The sequence below is a fragment of the Euprymna scolopes genome, chromosome 20 (genome assembly GCF_053919585.1).
Source record: "Euprymna scolopes isolate OS-2025 chromosome 20, ASM5391958v1, whole genome shotgun sequence".
Classification (NCBI taxonomy): domain Eukaryota; kingdom Metazoa; phylum Mollusca; class Cephalopoda; order Sepiida; family Sepiolidae; genus Euprymna; species Euprymna scolopes.
Genome location: NC_136501.1, coordinates 9,355,066 through 9,371,865, shown reverse-complemented (window position 1 = coordinate 9,371,865; position 16,800 = coordinate 9,355,066). Strand labels below are relative to the sequence as shown.

At 33.6% G+C, this 16,800-nt stretch overlaps 1 protein-coding gene across 1 annotated transcript in view; it reads right to left on the bottom strand.

Moving 5' to 3' along the window:
• Positions 1-684: 684 nt before the first annotated feature.
• LOC145241304 (E3 ubiquitin-protein ligase listerin-like) overlaps positions 685-16,800 on the bottom strand; it is a 115,659-nt gene continuing 99,543 nt past the window's right edge. Inside the window, exons 27-32 of the mRNA XM_080104091.1 lie at positions 14,486-14,654; positions 10,968-11,097; positions 8,096-8,183; positions 5,255-5,449; positions 3,898-4,065; positions 685-890 (exon numbers count right to left, since the gene is read on the bottom strand). Coding sequence (XP_079960217.1) covers positions 831-890; positions 3,898-4,065; positions 5,255-5,449; positions 8,096-8,183; positions 10,968-11,097; positions 14,486-14,654 — 810 coding nt within the window. The 3' untranslated portion in view covers positions 685-830. The remainder of the gene's footprint in view (positions 891-3,897; positions 4,066-5,254; positions 5,450-8,095; positions 8,184-10,967; positions 11,098-14,485; positions 14,655-16,800) is intronic.

The following is a 16,800-nucleotide window of genomic DNA, read 5'->3' as shown; positions in this document are numbered from 1 at the left end:
CCGTTGCTGCGACTTTACAGCTAACACATGGAGCATGCTGAGTCCCTCTCCATCCATGAAAAATTTACTTTCACCATTACTAATGTTTGTAAAAAATTAAAAAAAAAATGCAAGGTGTGGTTATTAAAAAAAGTGCAAACAAATGAATGGCTGAACGATTTGGGGGCAATTTTACCTCTATAATGCTCCCTAGGGGGGTTAACCAGAGTTATCCTGGAAAATCTGTTCTGGAAAATATTTATTTTCACCATGACTAATATTTGTGCAAAATTTCAAAAAAATCCAAGATGTGGTTATTGAGGAAAGTGTGAACAAATGAACGGGGGTGAATTACTAGGTCCAATCCCTCATTTGTTGGGAGACCAATAAAGATATACATTAATCAATCATTAATGCCATATGCAGTTTTCGCTGATTCTTTGACATTAGTGCCGCTGCTTCTTTTTATAGCTTATACATATACACGCATAAAATAATCACATTAACATTATACACAGTAATGTTGCTGCTATCTTCAATACATGTACATAAAACCAATGCACGTACATTGAATGTAAAATTTGGCACTTCATTGTTTCAATTAGGTGGCATTAACATTTTATTTTGTAAATTTAATTTTGAAAATAAATAAAACTTGCATTTTTTTTAAATTTCAAGAACATTTTAACACAAAATGAAACAGAATTTATTTAATTTTAGTTTTTATTTAATATTTTCTTATGTACAATTTTTAGAATTGTTCAACAGTATATTTTCTTCTGAAGAAGTTAACAAAAAACAAAAAAATGTTTTGTGTCGAGAAAGAATGGAAGAGTAATTTTCCAAATCGATCAAAAAAGGTTCCGGCAAAGGGGACAACTTGAATTCTGGCTTTCATTGAACCATTTGTACTGGAAAAAAAAAGAAAATAAAAGCATTTCTTTAAAATAAACAAAATCATATAAAAAACACTGAACTAATTAAAGTCAATATTTAAATGAATCAAATATTTTCATCTATCCTAACCATATTAACATCGAAACATGTTGTGCTTATTTCATTCTATGATGCATAGAAGAATTCAAAATACTAATATTTCTCCCACTCTCTATCCATATCTAAACCTAAATGCAGATTCCATGAACAAAGCTTCTTTCCCAGAACTGTTCGCCTTTGGAATACTATTCCACTGGCCTGCTTCCCAGTTAAATACAGCGTGATAGCCTTTAAATTCAATGTAAACAAGTTCTTGTTGAGCTGCCCCCACTGTCTTAGCACTGCCGGCCTGTAGAACACTGTTCCACCGGTTTGCTTCCTGGCTGATTACAATATGGTAGCCTTCAAATCCAATGTAAACAAGTTCTTGTTGAGCCGTCCTCATAAATAATCAAATTTTACCCAATTTACACCATTAATGATTACTGCACTACCACCTTACATTCATTAACCCTTATCCTCGAGTGGCCTTTAGGCATTGATAAGTGGTGATTCTCAAGTAAAAAAAAAAACAACATATGTGCATACATGTTTCAGCTTTGACTTATTGGGATCCAGCATCATCGAGCCACTAGTCTCAACTGGTTTAAAATGCGAATGTAGCCAATAATGTTTGTATAAAAGTAAAGAAAATTTTACAGCTCTACATGTTGTTGAGCACTATTTTTTCAACACTGCACTGGAGTTTCATTGGATTAGCATCTAGGAACCCACAGAATTACTATAATTACACACACACATACATATATATAACAAATAAATGACAAAAGCCTGTATTCCAAAATGTTGATCATCTCACAATTTATTCTTGTAAGTATGTTGAAATACAAAATTCTTGGAGGGGAGGGTGTTTTTTTTCAGTTCACGATGTGGAATATGATGTTTTTCTGGCCCCTGGTTACAGTATTTGCCCTGCCTTATGGTATTATTTATAATGTTATTTGATTATATACATGTGTATTATATACTGTACTGGATTTTGTTATCAATTTTTAATGCCGTATCCTGAGGATCTACTGTATATTGTAATATACAGTTGTCATTTTGTATTGCCAAATTTTCTTATATACATGCAATATTTTCATTGCTAGTAAATCATCTGATGTTGCGGGATTGCTGAGAACAGACACTACACTTTGAAATATTTATTTGCAGACAATATAAAAAATTTACATTTACAATAAGAAGCCATCAAAATGTGGGGAAAACAGTGTTGTTGGTCATCCTTGGTGAAAAATAATTTTTAAAATTTCTATTGTAAACTAGAATCACCACAATACCACATTTACACTAAGGGCTTATCTACTTATCCCAAACTGATTGGGAATTTTGATTGTTCATAAAAATATATATATATATATATATATATATATATATATATATATATATATATAGAGAGAGAGAGAGAGAGAGAGAGAGAAATTTCATGAGAATGAAACAGAGGAGTAGATAAAAGAAAAAAAAAAAAAGAAAAAAAAAAAAAAAAAAGAAAAATTTAATTAGTAAAACCCTCCCAACCCTTTCTAAATAATAGACAATCCACTGTTTTTCCAATGTGTTCAAAACAAAAACATGCAGGTAAATCCTGAATTAATTTTTACTCGGTAACATGTTAGATGGACATCTTTAGTTCTGTCTCAAATTCTTGGGGTTGAGACAAACACCTACTTATTTTGTCCATTTGCTTAAACTAGATGTACCACACAACACTGCTAATTATATTTTATCTAAATAACTATTGCTCTGACTATTATTACTAAATTTAATTATCATTTAGGTAGGATTCTAGCAAGGCAATACACTAACTGCAATCAATCATGAACTACAATTGCCATTCACATCGTCTAACTTTGCCCTTCCTCTGTATATTCAATGAAAACTAATGCTCAGTCCTTAATCTTCATGAAATGTGATCAGAGAGAGCATATATTTGTTAGTATACAATAAAATGTTAAAATTTACCCCCCGCCCAAAAGGTTCTGTTAAAATAAGTATAACAAGGAACAAAAAACACTGCATAACTTTGCCTAAAAATGCAAAGATGGCCACAATAAGAAAGAAAGAAGAAAGGTTTTTGCGGTAAAGTTCTATATACCCACCACCTAATCTCTTACTTGCCTATTCCTGCTTCAGAAAAGACATGAAGAAGCAGAAAAACTCTTGTTGTGAGGTATTGGATTGCTTTACTCCTCTCTCTCTCTCTCCTGCCACATTGACCATGATCCAACTCCCTTTAAAATTATACATTTAGTCGGATATAATGCTTTGCAAAAAAAAAAAAAAAAACTTTGTTTGCTTAACTCACTTTTTTACTTTTCACGCCAAAAGGTTTTTTGCTATTTTTTTTTTTTCAAATCTGACTGACTGTATACTTCTCACAGAATTCCAAAATGGAAGACTCAGCATTAAATGCATTTGAAGGTTATATACAAGACATGAACAAGGTCTAACAGTCACAGAGAACTATTTTCTCTGGTGAATCAATGCCCCCCCCCACCCCACCTCAGGCTCACCAATCAGCTAACAGGGCACATTGATTCATCTGCTCCCTAAAAGTCTGGAGGGAATGCCACCAGTCAGATCCGGACCACCAGCGTAGCAACATCTATCCTCTTTCGTCCCCTGTCCACCGGACATCTCGCTATAGCATTGATGGTCTCGATTTGAGACAACTGCTATCCAGCTGGGGACGACATGGTACTGATTGACCAATGACGACCTTAAAAGAACTTCTTTTACTTCTTCCTTTTTAGCAGCCTAACCTGCCAATCCGTGCTACAAATAAAATACTCTTCATTGTTGTTGTTTAAAAGGAAGTTTGTGTTTCTTTTGTGCCTTGTTCTTTGCTATAATTTATTAGGAAGGTAAAACAATTATACCCTCCTCCTAAAAAGGTTTTAGAAATGGTCAAAGTAAACTTACCAAACAAATAGAATGGAACTTCTTCCGGCAGATTTTACACTGGATTTTTGGCAACTGGAAATTCGTACCATGTACAACACAATAACAAATAGTGCATTCCTCGACACCTTCAAACTTTTTATCAATATTTCGTTTCCACAATCGTAAACCATCCATTATACTACCATTCTAAAAAAGAAAAAATTTTTTTTTGTTTTTCAAATTTTTTTTTTTTTTTTTCATATACAAATAAGGGGTTTTCAACCGGGGTCCATGGAATATTTCTGAGGGTCCACAGGCAAAATACAACAAATTGGGGGTTCACAATGATATTTTGGTGGTCCATGAATAAAATCAATTCATAATGGTTTTTATTATAAAAAAATTTAATTTCTACTGTAATTTTGATTTGACATAAAAAAAAGCTGAAGTAGACATTCAAACGAATTTGAATGTATTTTCTAGATTTTTTTAAAAAATTTCTATAGAATTGTTTTGAAAGCAATAAAAAAGAAAAGAAAAGTGATATGGGTTGGTTTCAAATATGCACTTCAAGCAGTCAATTCTTTTCCTATTATATTCTCATTCTCTGATTGACCTTCACCCTCCCATATATGACCAATAGTTATAAGGAGGTTCACCAAAAAAAAATGAAAAAAGGGTCCATAGGTAAAAAAAGGTTGACACCACTGATATATATAAAAGTTGTCTATAAAATTTTTGCATTAATCATTCATGAGTTCCAATGCATTTACATCAACAATATCAATAATTCCTGTAACTGGCAATTTCTTTAGTTCTCATTTTCATAGCAATGTATTTACATTGAGATATATTCACACTATAGCATTGAGAATGTTTTCAGTAATTCCCAACTTCTGTTAAAAAGATTGGTTCTTGTCCAGAATTCCCTGTATATTAAAAAACAAAAATAAAGAAAATTATGAATCATGTATGCAGCCGTAATGAAACGATAAAATCATATTCCAAAAATCACTTAAATTGATTAAGTAGTTTTATTTTTAAATAAAAAAATAAAATTTTATGAGTAACTAAAGAGCGGCCAACTTGTCTGCTAGTTTTGAAAACAATCTAAAAAAGAAAAAAAAAAGGGTGGGGGGGATAACTCAATAATTCAAACATGTGAACATTTATGTTGTAATGCCTACGAATTCCCATTAATTGCTTAAATATGATTTTCTTTATAAATATAAAACTATTTATCAATTTATGTGATTTTTGGAATATGATATGTTCATTTCATGGGTATATAGATGATACAGATTTTTCTTTACTTTTGCTTTTTGTAATATAAGGGGAATTCAAAAGATGAATAAAATATGCAAGAGAAATTAAACTTATCTGTTTGTTAATTTACCTGATGTTGAAGGAAAAGGTTTAATTGAAGCAGCCATTTTTTTGATATGGAGCTGGAAATGCCTTTTCTTTGTTCACTTCGGACATTAATGCTGCCCAATGGGTAATTGTCTGGAAGGGCGATGATCATTTCTATGCTTATGTCATCCATTGTGTATACAGCAACAATTTCTCGGCTGGTAGATCGTGCACGGATCTGCAAGAATTATAAAGCAACAAGATAAAACTTTATGAAGATTTTTTTTATTAGGAGAAAAGAAAACAAAAAAATATGAATACTGGCAAAGCATTTCTTTTAATCATTTTTGATGGAGGATGTACATGAAAAAATAAATAAAAATTTAAAAAAAAATCATTTTAAGAAACGTTTTATACAAAGTCGTTATTTACAAAGAAGATGCATTCCCTCTATCATGCTAGACAATTACGCACACCAGAGTGTCCTATTATCTCTACAAAACCACAATTTGCCCATGCATGGGGTATTGCTGGCTCATCCACAACTTGTCTATCCATCTTAGACAGCCCCCCCCCACCAGTCTCTAAACTAATAGATCCCGCACTATCAACCAAGCTCCAACCTCTGTTGCATCGCCGCAATGTTACATCCCTGTGTCTGCTTTACAAATACTTTAATGAAATTAGCTCTGATGAACTCATAGCACTCTAACAGTTTCTTCTGTTGAACTTCTAGACTTTAGAATTCCCTCCCTGTTCCCTTACTGTACTAACATGCAGAAATTTAAATGTAATGTGGATAGACATCTTGCTGCTCAACTCCCTATATAGTAGCCCCTTACATGCCAGTAGCGACATACCTTGTTTGTGGTGGAGAAGAGTAAAAAACGTTATTCTTGTTTTATTGCTTCAAGGGGAATAACTTCTATTAATGAAAACAATGTGTATCGAGTTATCTCCCTTACACGGAAAATGAGATTTCTAAGTTGAAAACCATTGAAATTCGATCGCCTACATGCATACATCGCGGGTAGTGAGCCGGTAGCGGTGTCAGAAATTTTGTGAAAATAGCGAATAATTCCACCCCATCTTTCCAAGCTTATAACTCCTCGAAAAATGCAATTCAAGCCCTAATTTTTTTTTTCAATTAAAGGAGCAAGGACCAAGATTTCATTAAAAAAAAAAAAAAAAAAAAAAAAAACGTGTTTTTTTTTTTTAAAAGGTTTTAAACTTCGGACTTTACAGGTAAAATTCTACGAGAACAATATGTTCTTTTTGTTTTAAATTTGAATATATTATGTATTGACCTTTTCTCTTCAATTTGTGAGTAAATAATTATGTACTTAAGCGAGTCTAAATTAATTATTATTAGACATTTACAAAATGGGAGGCGTGAATTATTCGACCCCCTGTCTTTCCAAGCTTATAACTCCTCGAAAAATGTAATTCAAGCCCTAATTTTTTTTTTCAATTAAAGGAGCAAGGACCAAGGTTCCATTAAAAAGAAAAAAGAAAAAACAAATAACGTGGTTTAAAAAAAAGGTTTTAAACTTCAAACTTTACAGGTAAAATTCTAAAAGAACACGATGTCTTTTTTTTTTTTAAATTTGAATATATTATGTATTGACCTTTTCTCTTCAATTTGTGAGTAAATTAATTATTTACTTTCCAGGTACTAAATTAAGTATTTACTTTTTAATAGACACTTAAAAATTGGGATGGGGGTGGGGGTGGGGGACGTGAATTAAAAAAAAAAAAAAAACGTGTGTCTAAAATATTATATTCGATTTATTGGAAAGAACATAAAATTTCACACTGACCCTGAAAATATCGTAAAAATAGAATCAATAGAAAAATTTTGATAGATTTTTAAAGTTTAAAGATTGAAAAATATTGAGTTCGGAAAATTCATTAGTTTAAAAAAAAAAATAAATAAATATTTCTATTACTTTTAAAACAACTGTAATAGTTTATTTTGGAAGTATAATCCATAAAGAAAATAAATAACCCACTTTTAACAGAGAAATTCCGAGATTTTTATATTGTATTCGCAGTTTCGTGTTAGGGGTGTCAAAAATTCCTACAAAAATTCTGATACCGCTAGTGAGCCGGTAGGTGTACCAGAATTTTTGTAGGAATTTTTGACACCCCTAACACGAAACTGCGAATAAAATATAAAAAACTCGTAATTTCTCTTTTAAAAGTGGGTTGTTTATTTTCTTTATGGACTATACTTCCAAAATAAACTATTAAAGTTGTATAAAAAGTAATAGAAATATGTTTTTATTTAAAAAAAAAACAGTAACGAAATTAACTGAATTTTACGAGTTCAGTATTTTTCAATTTTTAAACTTTAAAACTATCCAAATTTTTCTATTGATTCTATTTTTACAATATTTTCAGGGTCAATGTGAAATGTTATGCTCTTTAACCAAATATAATATTTTAAACAAACGTTGTTTTTTTTCAATTCACCCCCCCCCCCCATTTTGAAATGTCTATTAAAAAGTAAATAATTAATTTACTCACCAAAGTTTTATATATCACAAATTGAAGATAAAAAAATCAATAAATAATATATTCAAATTTAAAACAAAAAAAAAAAAGTGTTTTTTTTTTTAGAAATTTACCTGTAAAGTCCGAAGTTTAAAACCTTTTTTTTTGTTTTTTGTTTTTTTAAATAAAACCTTGGCCCTTGCTCCTTTAATTTAATTTAATTTAATTAGGGTTGAATTACATTTTTCGAGTAGTTATAAGCTTGGAAAGACGGGGGGTCGAATTATTCAATATTTTTCACACAGTTTCTGACACACTTAGTGAACCGGTCGACACATAGGCCATCGTAAGTGAAACGACTAAATATATTATCAGAAAGATGACTTACCACAATATTTTCTAAATTCATATCCAGGTTTAGAATATTCTGAATCTCTTTACTGCAGAGAATTGGGCTGATGAATAATTTGGTGAAACTGGAAAACACAAAAGATCAAACATTACATAATATTTCAATTCTAAGTTAAAAAAATTACATACAGGATTAAACAACGTTAAGATTGGTTACTTGTCTTCGATTAAATATAGAAAAATATAAACGCAAACAGCAAAACATAGAAAGATGTATGTCAGTGCAAGATAGTTAAAGCATTTACATAAATAAAGCAGTTATTTAAAGGAAAAAACATATATAGACATGGCACAGACATTTTCGGTTCTTGTCCAGAATTTTCCCTACATTGAAAACAAAAGGAAAGAAAAATCTGTCCGATGTACATACACATGACAAAACAAAAATATGATATTCCAGAAATCATATAAATCGGTTAAGTAGTTTTATTTTAAAAGGTGACCAATTAGTGATTATAGTCGTAGGGAAGATGGGGGGGAGGATTAAAAAATATGTGGACTTTCACTGAAGAAATGAAAAAAATAAACTGTGGACCCGATCTTATCCCAGCTGTGCTATTAAAAAAGTGCTCAGCCGAAGTAGCTTCAGTTCTCTCCAAACTCTACAACAAATGCCTTAATGAAGCTTGCTTTCCGATCTGTTGGAAAACTGCTTCTGTTGTACCACTATTCAAGAATTCTGGCGAAAGGACAGACCCATCAAATTATCGCCCCATTAGCCTCCTCCCACTTTTTGCCAAAATATTTGAGACCATAATTAACCATGCTCTAGTCCATCATCTTACAGATGCTAAACTACTGACTGACAAACAATATGGATTTAGACAAGCCCGTTCCACAGCAGACATCCTAACTGTGATCTCTGAACGTATATACCATTCACTGGACAACGCGGGGGAGGGCAGAGCGGTAGCTCTAGATATATCTAAGGCTTTTGACAGGGTATGGCATGAGGGTCTCCTCAGTAAAATCAGATCATACGGTATCACTGGTAGAATACTTAACATAATTAAATCCTTCTTAGATAAGAGAAAAATCCAGGTTGTCCTCGACGGTCGTACATCTAAACAATATGATATAAATGCGGGGGTGCCCCAGGGTTCTATCCTTGGACCTCTATTGTTCCTGATATTCATAAATGACCTCCCCAACAACATTGCCTCTGAGATGGGTATATATGCTGATGACACTACACTCTATGGCAGGCACGACAGGAAGACGAATGAACACATTTCTAAAGAAATGGCAGAAACACTAGAGGAAGACCTCCAATCTGTAGTGGAATGGGGACAAAAGTGGTTGGTCACGTTCAATGCTGCCAAGACTAAACTAGTATCATTCAATAATTACAAGAAACCCTCTCTACCACCCATAGCAATGGCCAACGACTCTTTATCTGAGAGTCCATCTTTCAAACTCCTTGGCCTAACGTTCACAGGAAACATGAGTTGGAACAATTACATTGAAGGCATTGCCAGGGCCGCTGCAAGAAAGGTGGGCTCTCTCTACCGTGCTAGAAAACTACTAACACCCGAAAGTATCCTGTACCTCTATAAGGCCACCATTCGCCCATGTATGGAGTATTGCTGCCACATCTGGGCTGGTGCATCTGCTACTAGTCTCTCGCTCCTAGACAAGGTTCAAAAGAGAGTCGCAAACCTGATAGGCCCTGAACTGGCATCTAAGCTTCAGCCTCTGTCCCATCGACGAAATGTTGCATCCCTCTGCCTTTTCTACAAGTATTTTAGTGGTGAATGCTCTGACGAACTGCAATCACTTGTGCCCCCACGACGTGTGCACCCTTGACAAACCCGACAGGCTGCTAAATCCCACCCCCACACTGTAGAGATCCCTAGATGTAAAAGATCTTTTTACTCCAATAGTTTCTTCCCCAGAACCGCTAGACTCTGGAATTCCATTCCAGGTCCCTGCTTCCCCAACAGTACTGACGTGCAGAAGTTCAAGTGTAACGTGAACCGACACCTTGCTGCCCAAATCCCTACATAGTACCCCAGTAGTTGTTGCCCCTGATAGTAGCCCCCTACACCAAAGTGGCAATTTGCCTTGTTTGGGATGAAAATGTAATAAAAAAAAAAAAAAAAATAACCAATTAATTTATTTTATCTATACCCTGAAAATTTTTAACTTATAGTATAGATCATTTACTTTTAAATCAGTTTGAAATTGAAATAATGCCACATGATGTGTTAATCTGCTTGCTAGCAAACGGCGACCCCATGCTGTGTTATTGTCTCGTATTGGTGGCTGCACAAATGGGTTCATGAGTATAAAAAAATAAAATAAAATGCAAAAAAAAAAAAACAGAAACTCTCTCACACTCTGCAAATATTAGTTGCACTCTGAGTGTGTGTGTGTGTAAGCTAAGGTCTGCATCTACATTCTGTCGAGGCTACGTTAGTTGATGTCAGCTCATCTCGATTCCCTAAAGCTCTCTTGATCTGATCCAAGCCACGACTTGCATTCAGCCATGTCTAACTGGAAACTCTCCTCAACTCTGTCGTCAACTACCGTCACAAATCCAAGACTGTCCCCAACTCTTGCAAAACTCACCGACACTCGTAAACTAACTCTTAGTATGTCTAGTCTTTTGTCTGTCACACCTTGATTAACAATCCTATTCAGCTTTCTTGGTGAACAACTTCCTCTCCATAGTTCTGCTGATAAATTTGTTTGCTCTTTTTTTTTTTTGTTATAATTTTTTTTCTTTTTAAAACTTCCTAACACTTGAGGGGGGGGGCAACTGTTGATAGTATTACAATAATAGGAGTACTAGTAGTAGTTGGTTAAAAGTGATCCAACTATTAAAAAGAAAATCCGAACAAACTTACTTGTCAATAAAAGAAGCAAATGCTCTATCTTGTTTTCTCCACCATTGCCTCACGACAGCGGGAATTGTTTCAAGAGCTTCTTCGAACATAAGACAAGCCACATTCTGGAGAAGCTTATCTGCAGAGGGAGCTACAAAAAATAAACAAAAAAAAAACAAACAGAATTGAGTTAATGGGGGAAGATACAATCTTTTATATTCATATTATTTGTATCATTTGGATTTTTCCGACTACTGTTCTCATCTCAAGTGTTAATTTCACAACATTTCAGTCAATCTAATTTCTGACCTTCTTCAGATTCAGGAATCTTTCTATCTAACTTTGGAATCTGCATGGAATTTTGAAGGTTTCGTTTGGTTGTTTTTGTTTTACGGCATATCAACCCTTTTCAGGTTATTTAATGTCGAATCCAGTGATTTTGAAGAAAATTTTTTTAATAGAATATATTTGGGTTTTTTTTTTCAAGTTGGTTTCTATTTAACCCATAGTTGGGACCCTAACATGTACTACCACGCCGGGTCAGAGTGGACCTGTGAGCAATGGCAATTATTAAAGAGTAGCTCCACACTCCCCAAAGCCCACAAGCTGGGCCTTACCATCAGATATAGTTTAAGGTCATATCCAGGACCTGGAATTTTGAACAAAGCCTTTTATTTAATCCACAGTGGTGGCGTGAGAGGATGCCATTGATCATGGCTAAATGATTCACAATTGCATTTTCAGTGTTGCCTGCACTGAGGATTGAACCTTTAACCTCCAAAAAAGTGTCACACTTAACATTGAATTTTACCAAGTATTTTATCCACTACACCACGGGTCCTTGCAAACAATTCTAGCATGAATTTTAGAAAATAACAATCAGGATGCAAACAGTAGATCAAAGAATTTGAATAATATAAATAATCAATGCTGATCTAAAAATTAAGAAATATAACATTGAGTTGAATGTCTCTTTTACAAGCTTGCAGGTGTTGGATGGGTTTTAGAAATTTACATCCAAACTAACTTATTTCTAGCCAAGTCTTTATTTATTCCAATTTTAAGTCTATTTTTTATCACTTCCTCCCATGTTTTCTTTAGCATTTCCGTGTGAACTGACCAAACAGCTATAACTGTTCTACATGCACTAATCGAAACACTTCTGCATTAAATGTTGCATCTCTGTGCCTGTTTTACAAATATTTTAACATAATGTGCTAAGTATTTGTATCCTCATTGACATGAATACATCTGATTAACCCGACAAGCAGCAAAATCTCTCCCTCCCAGAAATTCTTAGATGTCAGAGAACTTTCTATTCAAATAGTTTCTTCCTCAAACCGCTAGACTTTGGAATTCCCTCCTGGGTCCCTGCTTCCCTGACATGCAGAAATCCAAGTGTAATGTGAACAGACATTTTTCTACTCAACTCCCTACATAGTATCCCTTTAAATTTGGTCCAAATTAGTAGCCCCTCACGTCAAAGTGGTACTGTGCCATGTTTCACGTGAAAAAAACAGTTTGTTGTTCGCATTAAATCTACCTGATGTCATCAGAACTTTATGTTGTCTTCAAAACTCAAATCGTCAAATTATTTCTTTTTGTGTCTTCAGCCCTCATTGGTTAGATTTCACTTACATCATAAATCGCATACTTATGTCTGACTAGGTGCCTGAGCAAAACAAAAAAGTGGTAGTAGGCAGGCTCGAATCCGTAACGTGAAGGAGGAAAAGAATGTGAAAAAACCCCCCCAAAAAACGTGATGTCTTTGCCGTTGTGCCCATCGTCAAACCAAAAGTGTTGAAGGTTTAAATTAAGGCTAGTCAATCGAAAACAGAGGATGACTTTCAAAAATAGCGACCCCCTCCCTGTAGAAAATTGCCCAGTTGAGAGTGAAGGAATTAATGTTTTTAGCCAATTTTTCGGTATTTGTTGTCGGTTGGGCTTTAAAACAATACCAATCTCGTGAAAATCCGTCACTTCTGTCGAGAGTGAGAGTTTTAGGCAAACATACATACACATACATATATTTAAAAAGACAGGTGAGATTTATATTATAGATGTCTGCTCACATTGCATTTAAACTCTTGCATGTTAATACAGTCAGGAAAGCAAGAAACATGGAGGGAATTCTGTAGTCTAGCAGTCCAAGGAAATAAACTATTAGAGTAGAAGACTCTTTGGCATTTAGAGATCTCAACAGTGAAGGGATGGGACTTTGCTGCTTGTCAAGTTAATCGGGGTTATGTACATCAAGGGAATATAAATGCTATGAGTTCATCAGAGCACATTCCATTAAAAGTAATTGTAAAACAGACACAGGGATGTCTTGGACAGCTTTTAGAAATTAACTCGCAAGCTAATCTCTCTTAGATTCTTCTTTTGCTCTCAAATATTTTTTTACTTTCTCCCATCTTTTCCTTGATATTACCCTGTGAACTGACCCTGCTATCTCAACTGTTCTGCATCTACTAACCCAAGTCATCAGATCTAATTCTATTTAAAGACTCACATTTATCATATGATTCCCTTGTCATTTCTCTCCATGCAACACATCATCATCATCATCATCATCATCAACAAAAAAAAAAAAAAACACATCAACCCTCACTGATAAGGTTTTACTTGCGTACAGTATCACACTGCATAAACATATGCCTGATAGACTCTTCCCTTGGTCAACAGTGGTGATTCTCTGCTGGTTAGTAATGACATTAACTTCCTTGAACTTATCCCATCCATTTCTAATTCTTGCAATCATGCTAGCACCTGCTCCAATGATATCATCAAGGTAAAAGAAAATTTCCTGAACTCCATCCACTCCTAACTAAAATTTATTATTCCCTTCTTTTTCTTTGATTTTAGAGTTATTTTTTAAAGTGCATATTATTAGACATGTTAATAGCTAAAGGACCTAATAAACATGATGGAACTCTTGTTTTAAAACATACAAATACAATATAATTGAAATATTAAAACTGATAAAGTTCCCTTGGTCAACAATAATAATGCTCTGCTGATAAGTCATGACATAATTTTCTTTAACTTACTCAAAAAAAAAAATTTTTTTTTTACTCCATTCATTCCTAATCTTTGTTACCACAATAGCTACAATGCTATCACTAAGATAACAAAACTTTCAATTCTTGTCCAGAATTCACCCTCATATTCACAAAAATTAGGAAAAACCTGTACAATGCAGTACCTGTGACAAAACGAAATATTCCAAAAATTACGGAAACTGATCAAATTTTATTTTTATAAAGAAAATCATTTTTAAGTGATTAATGGGAATTTGTATACATTACAAAAAAAAAACAAACAAAAAATCTCATGAGTTTGAATTATTGTCGAGTTATTTTCCTCCATTTCTTGAGATTGTTTTCAAAATGGCAGACGAGACAGTCACTCCTTGGATACTCATGTAAAATCTGATTTTCTTATTTACACACACAAGCCACATTTATAACATTTTAATCTAAAATTATTTGAAACATTAGAAAGAAAACTCATGATATTTAAGATTATTATTATTTTACCTGATGTGCAGGAAAGTTTCTTCTTAAAAGCAATGTTGACTGTTGAAAGTTCGTCTTTTCGGCACTGATAAGCTGTTACCAACGTTTCTGGGATCAAAGAGAAGAGATCGTCAAGGAGGACAGTGATCAAATTGAGGGTGTCCAAATATCGGAGATAATGAGCTCGAAGCTAGAAAAAAACAAATAAAACAAAAAAAAACAAAAATAAAAAAATTATAAATAATAATAATAATAATATATATATATATATATATATATATATACTAGCAGGAGATCAATACACACACACAAAAAAATATTTTTTATAGATACAATATAGTAATCTGTAATAATAAATAGTAAAAAGTTGAATTTTAATTCTAAAAACAAAAAAACAAAAAAAAAAGTGTAGCGCATTCTAGAATTGTTCGCAAGGATCTGTGGCGTAGTGGATAAAATACTTGGTAAAATTAAACTGTAAGTTAAGCTTTTGAAGGTTCAATCTTCAGTGCGGGTGACACTGAAAATACAATTGCAAATGGCTGATGAAATGAGAGCATGCTACCCCCATGGATTAAATAAAGGGTTTCATTTAAAGTTCTGTACATGTTCCTAAGTTCAACAAGTTACACCTAAAATCAGAGATTACGTCGACCAAAACGTTGCGTGAACAACACTGGAGATAAGAACAGTAGTTCAAATAATATGGAAAAACAGAAAATTAAAAATTTTAACTGACACACAAAAAAGATAAAGTAAGAAAGTGATACCTGATGCCCAAAACAAAAAGAATGTAAAAATCTTTGCCATTGTCTTTCTTTGGTTCTTCATAAAAAAAATTCTTAGTAGCATTCTTAGTAGATTACAGCCGTAATCAGTTGGAGTCAAATTTCTCAAAATTCCTGTAGCCAGAGTAGAACATTAGAACTAACGATTTACAAAGGTTTACATAAATAGTTCACAAATTCACCAGCTCAAATATCACAACAGTACTCCATACACGGTCTGATAGTAGATTTGTAGAAATAGAGAACAGCCTTAGGTGTGAGAAGATGTTTAGAGCGATAGAGAAAACCGATTTTATGAGAAGCAGAAAAAGCAATGGATTTAATATATGAACTACAAGAAAGATTTGATAAGAAAGAAAGACCAAGAAGTTTTAGAGTCATTTTTCCATCGAGAACAAAGACATCTACAAGAATCTCAGGAAGAAAAGGAACATGCCTGTGATTGAAAGACAATGGTTGAGTCTTAACAGGATTAAACAAAACAAGTCATTTCTTATGCTAATCCATAATAGAACCCAAATCAACAGATCAAGTACATATTTCAACTGAGAAAGCAATACCAGAATAGAAGATGGTGTCTTCTATGATAAATGTAAACTTTCAGAATGATATTCTCTGGAAAGTCATTTATATAAAGAAACTGTTGGGACTAGAATAGAGCTCTGAGGAACATCAGATAGGAAATTGATAGGAAAAGAAAATGAAGATAGTCCCTCAAGAGTTACTCGCGAGCTTTGATCAGAAAGAAAAGACCTAACAATCTCAAGAACTTTACCACAAATGCCACAATCTAGACATTTATGTAGAATACAAGGATGCCACACTTTGTCGAACGCCTTTGAAATGTGAAACGCAATGACCCTACTCTCGCCTAAATTATCGGTAAACTGATAGATCTGTTCAGTTACAACAGTTAATAGATCAGCTGAAACCACAAAAAGCTGTACTGAACTAAAGATGGTCAGACGTTCCAGAAAATAAACAAGTTTGCTGTTGACAAACCTCTCAAAATTTTTGCTAATAACAGAAAGAAAACAAACAGAATGATATTTAGTTGGATCAGATCAATCACCAGCATTTTTAAAGATAGGGACAACAGAAGACATGAAAAAGAAATAGGTTTATCAACAGAACAGAGGCAGAGGAAGTTGTTCACCAGGGTAGACAAAGGAAATTGAATGGGATTGTTAATGAAAGTGTGGCAAACAATAGGACCTGAGATATATTTAGAGTTAGTCTTGAATTGAGAGCCATGTTTAATTTCAGAAGAGTTTCTAATGGGTAGCTATTCTGTACAAGTCATGGAGATGAAACGTTTTCAGTGAGTAGCTGCTCTGTATAAGTTTCGAACTTTATAATTTTGCAGCCAAAGAGCAAAAGATCTTTCTCGTGTTGACTTGAAAAATCATGTACTGGAATTCTAAAAGATTCAATATTTTTATGGAGCAATTCTGGTTTCCGATTAGTTGCGAGCAGAATGTGATTCCGTTTGATTCATCAATTGCCAGTGTCTATAACTAAAACCTTCTAACTTTTGGTGATCATACC